General features: G+C 36.4%; 1 protein-coding gene across 6 annotated transcripts in view; it reads right to left on the reverse strand.

The window, feature by feature from the left end:
• The window catches only part of STRBP (spermatid perinuclear RNA binding protein), an 80442-nt gene that overhangs the window by 39455 nt on the left and 24091 nt on the right, over positions 1-16896 (reverse strand). For all 6 annotated transcript variants that reach the window (XR_013759709.1, XR_013759710.1, XM_079113787.1 and 3 more), the window contains 5 exons: positions 16502-16613; positions 15749-15846; positions 15425-15536; positions 4100-4192; positions 2956-3155 (listed from right to left, as the gene is read on the reverse strand). Coding sequence is in view for 4 of the 6 variants with exons in the window: in XM_079113787.1 (XP_078969913.1) it covers positions 2956-3155; positions 4100-4192; positions 15425-15536; positions 15749-15846; positions 16502-16613 (615 nt within the window). In the remaining 2 variants the exon portion in view is untranslated. The remainder of the gene's footprint in view (positions 1-2955; positions 3156-4099; positions 4193-15424; positions 15537-15748; positions 15847-16501; positions 16614-16896) is intronic.

The raw sequence follows: 16896 nt of genomic DNA on the forward strand, positions 1-16896 counted from the left end.
TTGACGAATATAGATGCTAAGATCCTTAACAAAATATTGGCAAACCGAATCCAAAAACATATTAAAGAAAATCGTGCACCACGATCAAGTGGGGTTCATCCCTGGAATGCAAGGATGGTTTAACATCTGTAAAAATGTTATTTAAAATCAATAAACGTAATCGATCATGTCAATAGACTTAAGGATAAGAATCATATGGTTAGTTCAATTGATGCAGAAAAAGCATTTGACAATATACAACACCCCTTCATGCTGAAAACACTAGAAAAAATAGGGATAGTAGGAACATACCTGAACATTGTAAAGGCTATTTATGCTAAGCCCATGGCCAACATCATTCTTAATGGAGAAAAACTGAAACCATTCCCTTTAAAAACGGGAACAAGACAGGGATGTCCTCTTTCACCACTTTTATTCAACCTTGTCCTCGAAACTCTATTCAAAGCAATTAGGCAGACTAAAGAAATTAAAGGGATACGAGTAGGAAAAGAGGAACTTAAGCTGTCACTATTTGCGGATGACATGATTCTATATTTAGAGAATCCAAAAACCTCCTCCAGAAAACTTCTAGACCTCATCAATGAATTCAGCAAAATAGCAGGCTATAAAATCAACACGCATAAATCTACAGCATTTTTATACGCAAGCGATGAAACAGCTGAAAGGGAAATGAGGAAAACAACTCCATTTGCAATGGCCTCAAAAAAAAAAATAAAATACTTGGGTATCAATCTAACCAAAGAGGTAAAAGATCTCTACAATGAAAACTTCAAAACACTGAAGAAAGAAATTGAGGAAGACCTTAGAAGATGGAAAGATCTCCCATGTTCTTGGATAGGCAGAATTAATATTGTCAAAATGGCCATACTATCAAAAGTGCTATACAGATTCAATGCAATTCCAATTAAAATCCCAATGACATACCTCACAGAAATAGAGCAAGCAATCATGAAATTCACCTGGAAGAATAAGAAACCCAGAATAGCTAAAGCAATCCTTAGCAGGAAGAATGAAACAGGGGGTATCAAAATACCAGAACTTCAACTATACTACAAAGCAATAGTAACAAAAACAGCATAGTATTGGCACCAAAACAGACAGGAAGATCAATGGTATAGAATAGAAGACACAGACACAAACCCAAATAAATACAATTTTCTTATACTAGACAAAGGTGCCAAAAATATGCAATGGAGAAAAGATAGCCTCTTCAACAAATGATGCTGGGAAAACTGGAAATCCATATGCAGCAGAATGAATCTGAACCCCTATCTCTCACCCTGCACAAGAATCACTCACAATGGATCAAGGACCTTGAAATCAGACCAGAGACCCTGCATCTTATAGAAGAAAAAGTAGGTCCAAATCTTCACCTTGTTGGCTTAGGATTAGATTTCCTTAACAGGACTCCCATAGCACAAGAAATAAAATCAGGAATCAATAACTGGGATAGATTCAAACTAAATAGCTTTCTCTCAGCAAAGGAAACTATCAGCAATGTGAAGGGAGAGCCTACAGAGTGGGAGAAAATCTTTCCCACTCATATTTCAAATAGAGCACTAATTTCCAGAATATATAAAGAACTCAAAAAAACTCTACACCAAGAATACAAATAACCCAATCAACAAATGGGCTAAGGATATGAACAGACGCTTCACAGAAGATCTACAAGCAATCAACAGATATATGAAAAAATGTTCAACATCTTTAGTAATAAGAGAAATGCAAATCAAAACTACCCTAAGATTCCATCTCACCCCAATTAGAATGGCAATTATCAAGAACACAAGCAACAATAGGTGTTGGAGAGGTTGTGGGGAAAAAGGTACACTCATACATTGCTGGTGGGACTGCAAATTAGTGCAGCCACTCTGGAAAGCAGTGTGGAGATTCCTTAGAAAACTTGGAATGGACCCACCATTTGACCCAGCTATCCCACTCCTTGGCCTATACCCAAAGGACTTAAAATCAGCATACTACAGAGATCTGAATCAATGTTCATAGCGGCTCAATTCACAATAGCCAGACTGTGGAACCAATCTAGATGTCCTTCAATTGATGAATGAATAAAGAAACTGTGGTGTATATATATATATACACAATGGAATATTACTCAGCTATAAAGAATAAAAAAATTATGGCATTTGCAGGCAAATGGATGAAATTGGAGAATATCATGCTAAGTGAGATAAGCCAATCTCAAAAAACCAAAGGACGAATGATCTCGCTGATAAGCGGATGATGACACATAATGGGGGTGGGAGGGGGGCAAGAATGGAAGAAGGAGGGACTGTATAGAGGGAAAAGAGGGGTGGGAGGGGTGGGGGGGAGGAAAAATAACAGAATGAATCAAACATCATTACCCTATGTAAATGTATGATTACGCAAATGGTATGCTGTTACTCCATGTACAATCAGAAACAACATGTATCTCATTTGTTTACAGTAAAAATAAATTTAAAAAATATTACATATATAATTGTTTAAATTCTGTGAGCCCAACTTGAAAAAACAAAATAGGAAGAAGTGGAAATAAACCAATATATAAAAATACTCACCTATGCCTCCAAAATATGCAACTGATTTATGTTTTTAAATATATTTTTAGTTGTAGATGGACACAATACCTTATTTACTTATTTATATGTGATGCCAAGGTTCAAACCCAGTGACTCACACGTGCTACACAAGCAGTCTACTACTGTGCCACAAATGCAGCCCCAAAACTGACATATTTTTATTTACTTTTTTCTGTATTTTCTATACTTCATATAATCAATGTATACCATTTCACACACAGAAAAAAAAAAGAAAAATTTTATGATCCAAAAGTAACTGAAGTTTTTGTTATTGGTATGAAAATGTGAAAGATACTATTAGTTTACTCCGGGAAAATAAGTACTTTATTTGGAACATAAAATAACAAAGAATTGTTGAGGAAAAGAAGTACAGTACCTTCACTGCTACGTGAAGTTTTGCTGTTTTCTTGGATGGTCCTGAGGCTTCGTATGTTGTGCCATCCACATCTACAGACATTGTGAAGACTGGGGCATGGACAGGACCAGACTGAGACAAGAGCTTATACTGAAGCCCAGGCCTGATCTGATTTAGCCTCATTAGTGCATTCATAAGGTCTATTGCTTTACTATCCAGGACTATTAAAGAAAAAGAAATGAGAAATTAACTACAAAACCATTTTGTTTCAAGGTATATAAGTCTACCAATTTTTTTATGGGAATTTCAAGACACAAATTTACTTCACTTCATAAATAGTTCTAAAATGAATGATTATGCTAACATCACTGTAAAACTAACATGCATTACTATATACATTAATTTCCACTTGTCTATATTAATGTGTCTTAAGTAATGAAGCTTAGAAACTTGGGAAAGTTGTTCCATGATCAATTTCTCAGTGAAGAGTTTTCCTTTTTTCAGGGGTACTGGGGATTGAGCCCAGGGATTTTTGCATGATACTGCAAGCACTTTAACACTGAGTCACATACATTCCCAGCCATGTCTTTAATATTTATTTTTGAAAAAAGGCCTCAGTCATCCACCCAAGCTGATCTTGAACTTGCCATCCTCTGCCTAAGCCTCCCAAGTAGCTGGGACTAGAGGAGTACCCCACTTGAGATCTTATTCTTAAAACTCTAATCAAGGGCCAGTGCTGGGGCTCAGTGGTACAGTGCTTGCCTAGTATGTGTGAGACACTGGGTTTGATCCTCAGTACCACATAAAAATAAGTAAATAAATAAAATAATGGTACGAAAGATGAGGTTAATAACCTTTAAAACAACAACAATAAAAATCTCTAATCAGGGCTGGGGAGATAGCTCAGTTGGTAGAGTGCTCACCTTGCAAGCACAAGGCCCTGGGTTCAATCCCCAGCACCGCCCAAAAAAAAAAAACCTCTACTCAAATCAATCAAATTTTTGGTTTCTTCTAGTGCTGGGGATTGAAATCAGGGTCTCAATCATGCTAAGCAAGTACTATCACTGAGTTGCATCCCTAGCCCAAATCCTTCACTTCTTATTTTTCTGTCTGAGACTATAAATCCATTCTAGTTCACATCAATAAGAATAAAGAGTTTACACACTTTTCCTTAGGTTTCGTTTCATCTTTTTATTAGGATCTTTATCATCCCCTAATCCATCTTCAAATGGCCTCTTCAGAGCTGAAGACCCAGCACCTAAAACAAATCATGAAAGTTTCACTATCAGTCAAAACAATGACCTTTTTCATTCTAATACGTTCAGGTAGGAAAACATCCGAAATTACAAAGATCACACACATTTTTCACTGATCAATCTATCATATTTATAATCTAGAAAAGCAAAATGTTTAAAAGCAAGTCTTCTAAAATGATTTAATATTATCACTTTTTACAAATATTTACTTTCCAATTTATGCATTATATGCACAAATATCTATGCATATGCTATGCTCTGATTCCAACACAGTGTGCTGGGAACTGAGTATGTGGCAGGAAATCAGGTCATAAAGGCAGAGCCCTCATGAAGGGACAAGTACACTTATAAAAGAGGCCTAAGTTTGTCCCTTCCACAATGTGAGAATACACAACAGGTGCCATCTGTTAGGAGTAGGCCCTCACCAGATACAGAATCTGCATGAATCTTTTTTTTTTTTTTTTTTTTCCGGGCCGGGGGGGGGGGGGGGGGGGGTGGGGTTGCTGGGGATTGAACCCGGGGCCTTGTGCTTACAAGGCAAGCTCTCTACCAACTGAGCTATCTCCCCAGCCCCACTCTGCTTGAATCTTGATGTTAGACTTCCAGCCTTTGGAAATGTGAAAAATAGATTTCTGTCACTTATAAATTGCCTAGTCTAAGGTGGTTTCTCTTAGCAGCCCAAAGAGACTAAGACAGAATGTATTCACATCTATTATATGTATAATCAGAGAAAGTCTGGAAGTTATGTGTGAAAAATGTTAAAAGTAGTTATCTCTGATAGAATTTCTTTTTATTTGTATCTTCTAAAATATTTCTAAAGCTTAATATTTGCTTCTTATATAAATTTTAAAAGTAAACATGTTAAATCTTATGCTTTCAGAGATGTGATTATTAAACTATAAAATAGTCTTCTGCCTCTTCAAATCCTATTCCAGATTTTATTTACAGTACCCCTCTCTCCATAAAGTCTTTCATATCAACTTTTCTAAAGTGTCAATGGGATCCAAAATATAGTCTGTATCATTGCCTATACCATCTACATAGTCTTGTGTGTCCTTAGTGCTCTTTGAAAGTTGAAGATATTTTCTCCTTCTACTTTATAAAGCATCTTAACACAAGACTTAAAAACATAATAGGTATGGAATAAAAAGTAACGGAACTGAAATTAATCAATTTCTTGGATAAAACAGACTGTTAATAATGCTATCAAGCAAAAACTTGCTGTCCAAGTTTTTTAAAAATAATACAGAAAAGTTCATCAACCTCTCCTAGTGTGCAAGAGATTTTTCTGGGCTGGGGAGATAGCTCAGGCGGTAGAGTGCTTGCCTTGCAAGCACAAGGCTCTGGGTTTGATCCCCGGCACCGCAAAAAGAAAAAAAAAAAATTTTTTTTTCTGTGTCTTGAACTTAGAAGGTGGTTGTTAGATTTTTCCTAAGGAAAGATGTGCTCAAAATATTCATGCCACAAGATTTTCAGATACTTCTAGTGAAAATCTGTAATAATACTGAGATTAATTATTTTCTGATCATCAAGAGTTACTGTCCCTGGGGGTAAAGACTGACTGTGGCATTTGCCTGAGTCAATATTACCCTCTCAGGTCAATTAATCTTTAACAGAAGGCAATATCTGCTTAGTACTGTATTTCATTTGCATTACATAAAATTGTGAGTGTGCCAGTCTCCCAGAATACAGTCTTTAAGAAACATTAGCAAAAAAGGAACTATGTAAAATCAATCACTCTCCTGCTCATTAAATTACATTAAAAGTAGCTCCCTGATTAACTGGAAATCATAAGCTGGCTAAGTGCACAGAGTTATTCTCTAACTCATTCAGCTACATATATAAAGCTCAACGGATTAAGCTTCATTCTATCATCCCACCCATTGAAAAAGGGCTGGAAAATCTCAGGTTAATCATAATAGTAATCAGAAAAGAGGGGAGTTGCTTTACAAAAAGCTAGTTTTAAAACCTTTTTTACTATCGAGCAATAAGAAGTGATCATTTCTGAGACAACAAAACTTAAAAACAACAGTTGAGTGCTTACCATCTGCCTGGCACTACTAGTAGTTCCTTACATGTATTAACTTCCTTAATTTTCACAACCACCATATCAAACTGGAACTTTTATCAATCCCATTATAAAATGATTCAGATATTCATTCAACAACAAATATTATTTACTATGCACAGGGCAATTTTAGGTGCTGAACATTTAACAGAGGACAATCTTCCTTTTCTCACACAGCTTAGGTATAGCAATGGAGACTAATTATAATATGTCATATAATGAAGAACAGTAAAAGGCACTTTATGGTGAAGAGGTGTTGCTATTTTATATATGGTACTCATTAAGAGGAATCAGAAAGGCATCACTGATGAGGTGACCTTTTGATGAAGATATCTGAAAGTAAGAGCAAACAACTGAGCCATTTGGGGGAAAGCATTCCAAGAAGAGAAAAAAGCACGTAGGTCCCAAGACAGGAACATGCTAAGAAACATGATAAAGGAAGCAATGGAAGTGGCAGGAACAAGGAATAGGTAGTAGTAGTAGATGAGGAGAGCTGGGTTACATAAGTTCTCAACCCTGTGCTATTAACTGACAAAATGTCAAGGTTCCACTTCCAGGATGTAAGAGTAAGTAAATCAGAATGGGGTTCCTGAAGTGATCCTTCACAAAGGATGAGATGTTTAGAAAACTAAACAAATAAATATTTGTTCCTGGACAATGAAGAATTAGTCACAGTCTACATTGGGGGCCACATTTTCCCTTATGGTTATTTTTTAAATTCAGAGTAGTTCACAAAGAACTGAACAGAGTTCTTCCTACAAACTCCTAGGTCTCAGGGTTCTAAAACTGAAGTTCAGGGACCACCAAGAAGAAAGCCTAGTAGATCCCCATACTTTAGATTGGGTTTCCAAAATGCTACATACTAAAAGTAAGATGAACTGGAAAAAGTCTATACTTCACAAAAACTGAAGCCCAGCTTCAATCACCTTAATCCCTAAGTGCAATAAAATGATCCAGGACTGCCAACTCCATTAGCCATCTCGCTGAAAAAAATATATATAAATGCAGGACTTAAAGTCTCTATAATTTTCATTTTAACCTTCAATATTCATTATAACCAGACACATGAGAAGATTTTGTGTTCAAAAACCGAGAGAAAGCAGACAACAGAAACATACCCAAGGGAGGACCCAGGTAATGAACCTTTCAAATAAAAACTTCATTACAAAGAATTTCTGGCAGAAATCTGAAACTTAATAGTTTATACCAAAAATTCTAAAATGAAAGAAACACAACATAAGCTTAAAAACTGGCACACCAGCAAGAGGATTTGGGGGTGAGGAAGCTCTCAAACATGTTCTCAGATGACAGCAGAACAAGTAAACACTCATAAACAAAAAGTTAAATACAAAATTCTCATTTGTCTGTAAATGAAGCAATGATAGCTAAATGGACAATGGGTCTAAGAGTAATAAGGGAAAATAATAAATAGTTTTAATTAAATAATAAAATTACTAATGTCAAAATAATGTGATGTATTTAAATCTATGCTTAAAATGAAGCTTACCAACTTAAAAAATATATGCAATTAAATAAGAGACTGAAAAATCAATAATGGTAATGGACAGAATAAGAAGGCAGAAAAATTAAAGGGCAGAAATCAGTGAAACAATATGAACATACAACACAAGATAATCAACAAAACCAAAAGTTGATTTTTAAAGACTAATAAAAAAAAAATCCCTACTAAGAGAGATCAGAAAAAAAGGTATGAAATATATAAAAGCAATGCAAACAATAAAATGATGATCAACTTATGACCTACTTTATTATAAAATATGCTTGACTTTAGGTGAAATGGACAAATTCCCAGAAAACCACAAATTACCAAAAATGTTATAAGAAGATGACAGTTCTGTGCCTAATTAGATCCATGATTTAAAACTTCCCACAAAGAAAACTATATGCCCAAAGTCTTCTAAATACCTAAGAGGAAAATATAATATCAATTCTTCACAAGCTCTTGCAAAGAACACAAAAGGAAGGAACACTTCCTAACTTACTTTATTGGGCAGTATAACCTTGAAGTCAAAACTTAAAATATTGTAGAAAAGGAATACTACTGGCCAATCTAACACACAAAAACCTACAAATAATTGTTTATAGTAGTTTTATTAGCCCCAAACCAAAAACTAACAAAATATCCTAAAATAGGTGAATGGTTAAACAAATTCTAGTTCATTTATACCATGAACTACTACTAAACAAAAAAAAGGAACAAATTATTGACACATGCCAACATTTTGGATAGACTCCAAAGATGACATGCTGGGGGGGGGGGGGGACACTCAAAAGGTCACATGCCATATAATCCCATGTACCTCTGATATGATAAAATAACACAGAAAAATTTTAGTGATTCCTAGGGCATAAAGGACTCGTGGGGGAAGAGAGGCAGCTATGCCTATAAAAGGGTAACATGAGGGAAACTTTTCTGGTGATGGAATAGTTTGGTATCTTGGTGGCAATAGTGGTTACAGAAATCTACATGTATGATAAAATGACATAAAACTTAAATACACATATTATATCAATGTCAATTTCCTGATATTGTACTACAGTTACACAAAATATAACCACTCGGAGGAACTGGGTGAGGGATAGTTAAGATCTCACCATAACATCTTTGCAACTGTCTGTGGAAAAAAGGACTGTTGCTTTGTTGAGATAAGACTTCCAAGGGAAAGATAAAAGCAGAAGGACTAGAGAGGAAGTTATTATAATAAACCAGGTAAGAGATAATGGTAGCTGAGGAAAGAATATTAGCAATGAGAGATTAAAGAAACAGATGAATTCTGGACAAACTTTGAAATAGAACAGGGTTTGCCGGTGGTTTGGAAATGAGAGAATGAAAAAGGATTCAAAGGTGGATTGAAGGACTTGGGTCTGAACACACAAGGTGGAGACTTTCCACAAAAGGGATAGGTATACCAAGGCAAGAGAAGAACAGAGGCAGAGTAAGAAAAGAGTTTGGATTTTAGAAATCTTAGGTTTGAGATGGGAATACTGAGGCACTGAGTTGAAGGACCTGGTAGTCTAGGATGTAAGAATAAACTTGGGACAATCCACAGTGTACAGAAGAAATTTCAAGACAAGAGACTAAAGGAGTTGGTGTAAGTAAGGTCTAAGAACTGATTCCTGGGACACTTTAATATTTGAAAGTTAGAAAAATGAGGAAGAACAAGCAAAAAAACTGAGGGGATGCCAGTGGAGCTAGAAGAATGAAGAGAAAGTGATGACCTGGAAGTCAAATGAAAATTAATATTTCATTTCAGAAAAACTGGCAATATCAAAATGTTGCTGAGGATATGGAGCAACAGAAACTTTGATACACTGCTGATGGGAGAGCAAACTGGCATATTTAACAGTTCACTAAGTCACTTACTGGCCTACGTTAACTCCAAGACACATACTTCAGAAGACATGTCTAAGACTACTCATATCAGTACTGTGGGTGGTTGTCAAAAAATAAAGAACCTACATGTCCTTCAAAAGTAGAATGACTGGTACCCTCCACACACACACAAAAAAAGTAGAATGAATAAATTGCAATATACTCAAATACGTACTGCAGAACTATTAAAATAAATAAAATAATTCAGCACCATGAAGTAATCCCAAACCAATGCTGGAGAGAAAGAATCCAGTCACAAAAGAGTAAACTTAGTACAGTTTCACTTCTTGAAAGTGCCAGGCAAAATCAAATTATTTAGGAAAGCAAATTGTAAGTGGGAAAGTGATAAAGACAATTCAGGGGGCTGGGGTTGTGGCTCAGTGGTACAGCACTAGTCTAGCATGCATAAGGTCCTGGGTTCAATCCTCAGCACTACATAGAAGTAAAATAAAGGTATTGTGGCCACCTACAACTAAAACAAACAACAAAAAAGGGCAATCTAGGAAATGAATGACAAAATGTCAGGAACGATAGTTCAAGTGGCAAGAAGGTAATGGGGCAGAATAAATGGATGGTTCCCAAAGAGCTGTGATGTTTTGTTTATTAACCACGCTAATGATTAAATGGATTTTTTAAATAATTATTTTTAACCTGTATGCTTTTTCTATATATGGGCTGCATCTCATAATAAAATAAACATAGGTGCCAAAAGTTGGCCAGGGGATACAGCTCAGTTGGTAGAATGCTTGCCATTTAAGCACAAAGCCCTGGGTTCAATCCCCAGCACCGCCAAAAAAGTTGCTAAGACTAAGACTGAAACCCAACCACCAAATATGGTAACATGAAGGTCACAAGCAATAGAGCAGTGGGGAAGAAAGCATGATTAGAACAGGTTCAAAAGGGAACAGAAAGTGAGGAAAAGGAAGAAATAGGCCACAACTTCCAAAAGTACTGCTCTACAAGTGAGATGAGAAACGTGACTCTGTTAGTGGAGCTGTAGAACTAAAAAAAAGAGTTTTATTTGGCTTTGTCTTGCAGATGGGAAATACTATAGCAGGTTTTTATGCTGATGAAAATGACTCAATAGACAGGGAGAAACTGACATTAGTGAGAAGACATAACTTCTGGAATAATGTCCACTGGTAGGCAAGAGGGAATGTGATACAGTAGACAAGTAGAAAGGCTCATCTTAGCTCCAGATTACTACTAATGTGAGGAAAACAGAAGCAAACAAGGTCATTAGATGACAGTAAGGAGAAGGGGCTAGAGATATGAAAGAGTTATCTAGGAAAACTGGAGAACTCTTGATCTTATAGAATTGTCAGATAAGTAGTTCCCATGAGGTTAGTGATACAGACTTAAAGAAAAATGGTCAAGATGGCTGTGCTTTTTTCCCCCAATCATGTTCATAAATCTAATGTAGACAAAAAGATGGAGTTCAATCAGTTAGAATATTATCAGAAAGAGAAGATCAAGGAAGTGAAAGTACATGCGAGGGAGTAATCATAATGATGGGTCAGAGAACACAAGCAGGGTACAAACAGAAGGGAGACCATGAAAATAAGTAACTATGTAAACATAACAAAACCAATGGTGAGTTCAAGAAATAAGAGTACTCGACAGATTGACAATAAGAGGAAGCTGGAAAGGGTACAAGTATACTTATTGCTGAAGGCAAGGTCAAGGGTGTGTCCACAGAATGGGTAACTGAGTAAGGTAAAAGAGAAAGTAATTATGGGAGAAGTAAAGGAATTAAGAAAGTCAGAGTTAACAGCCAGGCCCTGAGGGACCCCTGGCCGGATTGACTGAGTCCCGTCTCCAGGATCCCTCAGCCCGACCAATCACTCCCTGCCTCTGGGGCCCTCACATCAACTGACTGCTCCCTGCCGCCAGGACCCCCAGACCAACTGACTGTGCCCTATCACCGGGAACCCAGACCAACTGATTGCACCCGGCCTCCTGGATCCCACAACCACACCAAACACACCGGACCTCCAGGACCACTGCCGGACCAACTGCATCCTGTCTCCAGGACCTCCAGCTGACCACGTCCACCCCTGAGCTGCAGCTCCCCATTTGCCAACACATTTCGAAGCCAGAGCAGCAATCTTGGATAATCCTGGAAGCCGTAGCTCCGATCTTCGGGTGGGGCAAATCCCATCCTGAGACGCCTGCTGGAGGCTTGAAGCTCATTGTCAGGTACCTCTTATGCATCAGGCTACTGAACATTGAGAGGTTTCATTAGTATATGACTATTATACAGTAGATTTTCTTTTTTATCCTTTTTTTAAAAAAATATTTAAGTTTTTATTTCTTTACGTTTCTTGCTTTCTTTTCCTTCTGTTTACTTGTTCCCTCAGAGTCGCTTTCTCAATGCAATTCCAATTAAAATCCCAATGACATACCTCACAGAAATAGAGCAAGCAATCATGAAATTCACCTGGAAGAATAAGAAACCCAGAATAGCTAAAGCAATCCTTAGCAGGAAGAATGAAACAGGGGGCATCAAAATACCAGAACTTCAACTATACTACAAAGCAATAGTAACAAAAACAGCATAGTATTGGCACCAAAATAGACAGGTAGATCAATGGTACAGAATAGAGGACACGGACACAAACCCAAATAAATACAATTTTCTTATACTAGACAAAGGTGCCAAAAATATGCAATGGAGAAAAGATAGCCTCTTCAACAAATGATGCTGGGAAAACTGGAAATCCATATGCAGCAGAATGAATCTGAACCCCTATCTCTCACCCTGCACAAGAATCACTCACAATGGATCAAGGACCTTGAAATCAGACCAGAGACCCTGCATCTTATAGAAGAAAAAGTAGGTCCAAATCTTCACCTTGTTGGCTTAGGATCAGACTTCCTTAACAGGACTCCCATAGCACAAGAAATAAAGCAAGAATCAATACCTGGGATAGATTTAAACTAAATAGCTTTCTCTCAGCAAAGGAAACTATCAGCAATGCAAAGAGAGAGCCTACAGAGTGGGAGAATATCTTTGCCACTCACTCTTCAGATAGAGCACTAATTTCCAGAATATATAAAGAACTCAAAAAACTCTACACCAAGAATACAAATAACCCAATCAACAAATGGGCTAAGGAAATGAACAGACACTTCACAGAAGATGTACAAGCAATCCACAGATATATGAAAAAATGTTCACCATCTTTAGTAATAAGAGAAATGCAAATCAAAACTACACTAAGATTCCATCTCACCCCAATTAGAATGGCGATTATCAAGAACATAAGCAACAATAGGTGTTGGAGAGGATGTGGGGAAAAAGGTACACTCATACATTGCTGGTGGGACTGCAAATTAGTGCAGCCACTCTGGAAAGCAGTGTGGAGATTCCTTAGAAAACTTGGAATGGACCTTCCATTTGACCCAGCTATCCCACTCCTCGGCCTATATCCAAAGGACTTAAAATCAGCACACTACAGAGATACAGCCACATCAATGTTCATAGCGGCTCAATTCACAATAGCCAGACTATGGAACCAACCTAGATGCCCTTCAATTGATGAATGGATAAAGAAACTGTGGTATATATATACAATGGAATATTACTCAGCTATAAAGAATAATAAAATTATGGCAATTGCAGGCAAATGGATGAAATTGGAGAATATCATGTTAAGTGAGATAAGCCAATCTCAAAAATCCAAAAGAGGAATGATCTCACTGATAAGCAGATGATGACACTTAATGGGGGGTGGGAGTGGGACAAGAATGGAGGAAGGAGGGATTGTATAGAGGGAAAAGAGAGGTGGGGGGGGGGATAATGGAATGAATCAAACATCATTACTCTATGTAAATTTATGAATATGCAAATGGTATGCTGTTACTCCATGTACAAACAGAAACAACATGTATCCCATTTGTTTACAATGAAAATAAATTTTTTTAAAAAGTCCTAAAAAAAAAAAAAAATGAATGTCAGAGTTTAGGGGAATAAATCACCTGAAAGAATATTGAAATCACCAAGAATTATAGGAATTAAATTTAAATATGAATGTCAGAAAGCTAGGTGCTAAAAGCATGAAATTATGAGGGAGCTCATCTTATAATCAAAGCACAAAATGAGAAAGTGACTTGTTCAGATCATTCAGGTACTAACTTATAGGGCTACAACAGGAACACTGGCACATTCTGACTCTATTTTATGCTCTAGGTTGGCAGATTAGTAGTTCCCAAACTTCTGAGAAAGATCTTTACGTTAAAAACAAAAACAAAACCTAAGTCACATAATAGCTGATACACTTTCACTATCTAGTGGGAGGGCGAAAAAAGTACTGTGAATTCTGCAATAGAAATATTATTTTTGCTACTAATCATAAGAAAAAATATATATATTGGAGATTTTTATTCAATCATGCCATTCATAGACAATGCTTAATGTGGTATGGATATGTAAATACCTCTCAGTAATCTCACTGCCAGTGTGTGAGCACACTCTTGAAAAAAACCAACTTTTTCTTCCATGATTTTTACTGAGCACTGCTTTATAACAATGATATGGTACAGTCTGGAGGATTCCTTCCCCTGAGGGAGGTCACAGTATAAGGCAGTGATTTTCAAACTTTTTAGTTCAGGACTATTTTATATTCTTTTTTTTCCCCATGGGTACATTATAATTGTACATAATGGTAAGATTTGTTGTTGCATATTCATAGATTCACACAATATAACAATATAATCTAGCCAATATATCATTCCCATTAACAGTTTTACTTTGTGGGTAATATATATCAATATTAAGCTTTATGAAAATTAAAATAAAACTTATTAGCCTCTAGAAAACCGTACACTCAGGAAAGAGTGGAAAAGGAACACAAAAAAGCACAAAAAGTCTTAATATTATTACTATTAAACAATTCTGATCTTGGGACTCCCTGAATAAGTCTTTTTAGATCTACTGAAATTATAGTGTCTAAATAATAGATTGCACAACTGCACTATTTTTGTCATACAGAAATTACTAAAATATCAACTGTGAGAGGTGGGCTGCACCCTAGGTGAAGAATATCTGGTATTAAATATCCCATCTTCTAATATAATATGAGAGGAAAGTAAACAAATTGAAGTGTTTTCTGTGGCACAGTGAGAAGAATAAGCAGATTCAGACTCAAATATCTGCTCTATTTCAGGCAGTGAGCCAGGCATTTTTACCTGATAACAGTCAATAAAGTAAGAAAGACAATAATATCCCCACCAAGAGAGAGGAACTAATTGCTCAAAGCCTCAAACAGGTAAGTGGTCGAGCGATGATTGGAATCCAGGTCATACTGATCCTATTTCTGTTCAAACTCTAATATGAGTTCAAACAGACTAGTACAAATTGAAGATGGTCCTGAATTTTCCAATATTCTTTCCTCTATATTTTTGTTTTTCTTTCTTAGTTACATCACACTTTCAAGCATTTGAGAAAAATCATCAAACTGATCAGTGAAAATGTCTCCTCCTACTTTATGATTTATCTCTTCTCCTTGGATCAAATGTTCTCAAAGTATGGTCTCTAAGTCTATGTAGTAATAAAATATGACCAGCACAGACAAATGAGCTGATCATTAATAAGAACAAGCTAATGTCACTGATGCAGACACAGGCCAACAAAGTCAGGGAAAAAAGCAATAAATTTCCTTGTAGATGTCGTAGATAAACAAGGATTAAGTTCCCTAAACTCTAACAAGAGAGGCATCCCACAACCATCACTGCCAACCCCCAACCCTAATATAAGACATTCAGGCTCACCTTCTTTATCAGTAACTGACCAGGAATACTTCTGAAAAGGCTTACTAGAAGGAAGGGGATCCATCTCCAGCACTTTATAAATCTGGCCAAAGGCTGATAGTCTAAGCGCATGCTAAAGAATAAAACATTAATCAAATTTCAGTAGCCATTCATAAATCCATTAGACCATCTAGCTAAAATGACATTCATTAAATGCTGCTTTAATGGCAGAAGTTCCTAACGGCATGCAAGAAAAAAAGTGTTCAATCTGAACAATTCAGAAAATTAAGTTGTGATCTCTCTCTAATAAATCACCCTGTGTGCCAAGACTTCCAAGACTTCTACCTGTGCACTGTGGGTAATATCTTCTTTTTGCTGGATGGTCATATAGCTCAGAGCATCTGTTGGGTCTCGCTCACAAGGATCATGAAGACCAGGGCCCCCTTTGGAAAAAAGCAAAGGCAAAACATAAATATCATTTAGAACTGGATTAAGAACTCAATAAACTAACACAAAAGTGAGAGGAGAAAAGGAAAAAAAAACTGAGGAAGTAGAAGTCTGTTCAACTACAGTATTAAGGACACTCTCATTTTTGATATGTTAGCACTAAACTGCCCATATTTTATACTGGAAATCACTTGTGTATTTAACTCCAAGATTGGGTCTTACTCTGAAAATTTAGAAACAACATGATGAATCAATCATTCCAAATCCTTAAAGGGATTACATATGAAAAAATAAGACCAAATTTAACTTTTCCAAATTTAACACCAGACTGCAAACAGAATGAACTTCATACATTTTAAATCAACATCTGCATTTTCAAATTCAGACTTCTAGGTAAAGTAGATTCATAACAGACAAAATACTTTATTAGGACACTTTATGTTAGTACATAAAAAAAATTATAATTATTGAAAAAGTTTTACAGCACTTTTCCAACACATAAACATTCTAGTTGCTAACAGTCTAAGCAAAATAGCTCAAAAATAGCATCATTTTCCTGCATAGAGGACAAATTTAGTACATATTTAGAAAAATAAACTGAGATTTTTCTGATTTATTTATTTATTTGCCTCCAGAGTTTGAAACCCTTACCAGGAAGTAGTATTCCAGATGCCAAACACTCCATTACTCGTCTCAAGGCCTCCCCAGCGCCCAAAGGTCTATTACAAGTACCTATAGACTTTTCACATATAAGCTCTAGCGGCTAGAAGATATTAAATTACAAATTAGTACATGCACCAAGTGTTAAAAGGATTCCAGTTAAATGTGAGCTGACATTTCTATCTACAAGGGAAGCCAAAAAAAGCAAAAGTCAATTTAATATTTAGGGCCCACTTCACTCTTCCCCATGATTAACAATTTTTTCCCCCAGAGAGATTTCAGGAAGTGGGAAGGCAGTACTGGGGACTAAACCCAGGGCTTCACGCATCTTAAGCAAGTGTTCTACCGCTGAACTATATATATCCCCAGTCCTGCAACCAGTTTTT

The sequence above is a fragment of the Sciurus vulgaris genome (genome assembly GCF_902686455.1).
Source record: "Sciurus vulgaris genome assembly, chromosome: 15".
NCBI lineage: Eukaryota > Metazoa > Chordata > Mammalia > Rodentia > Sciuridae > Sciurus > Sciurus vulgaris.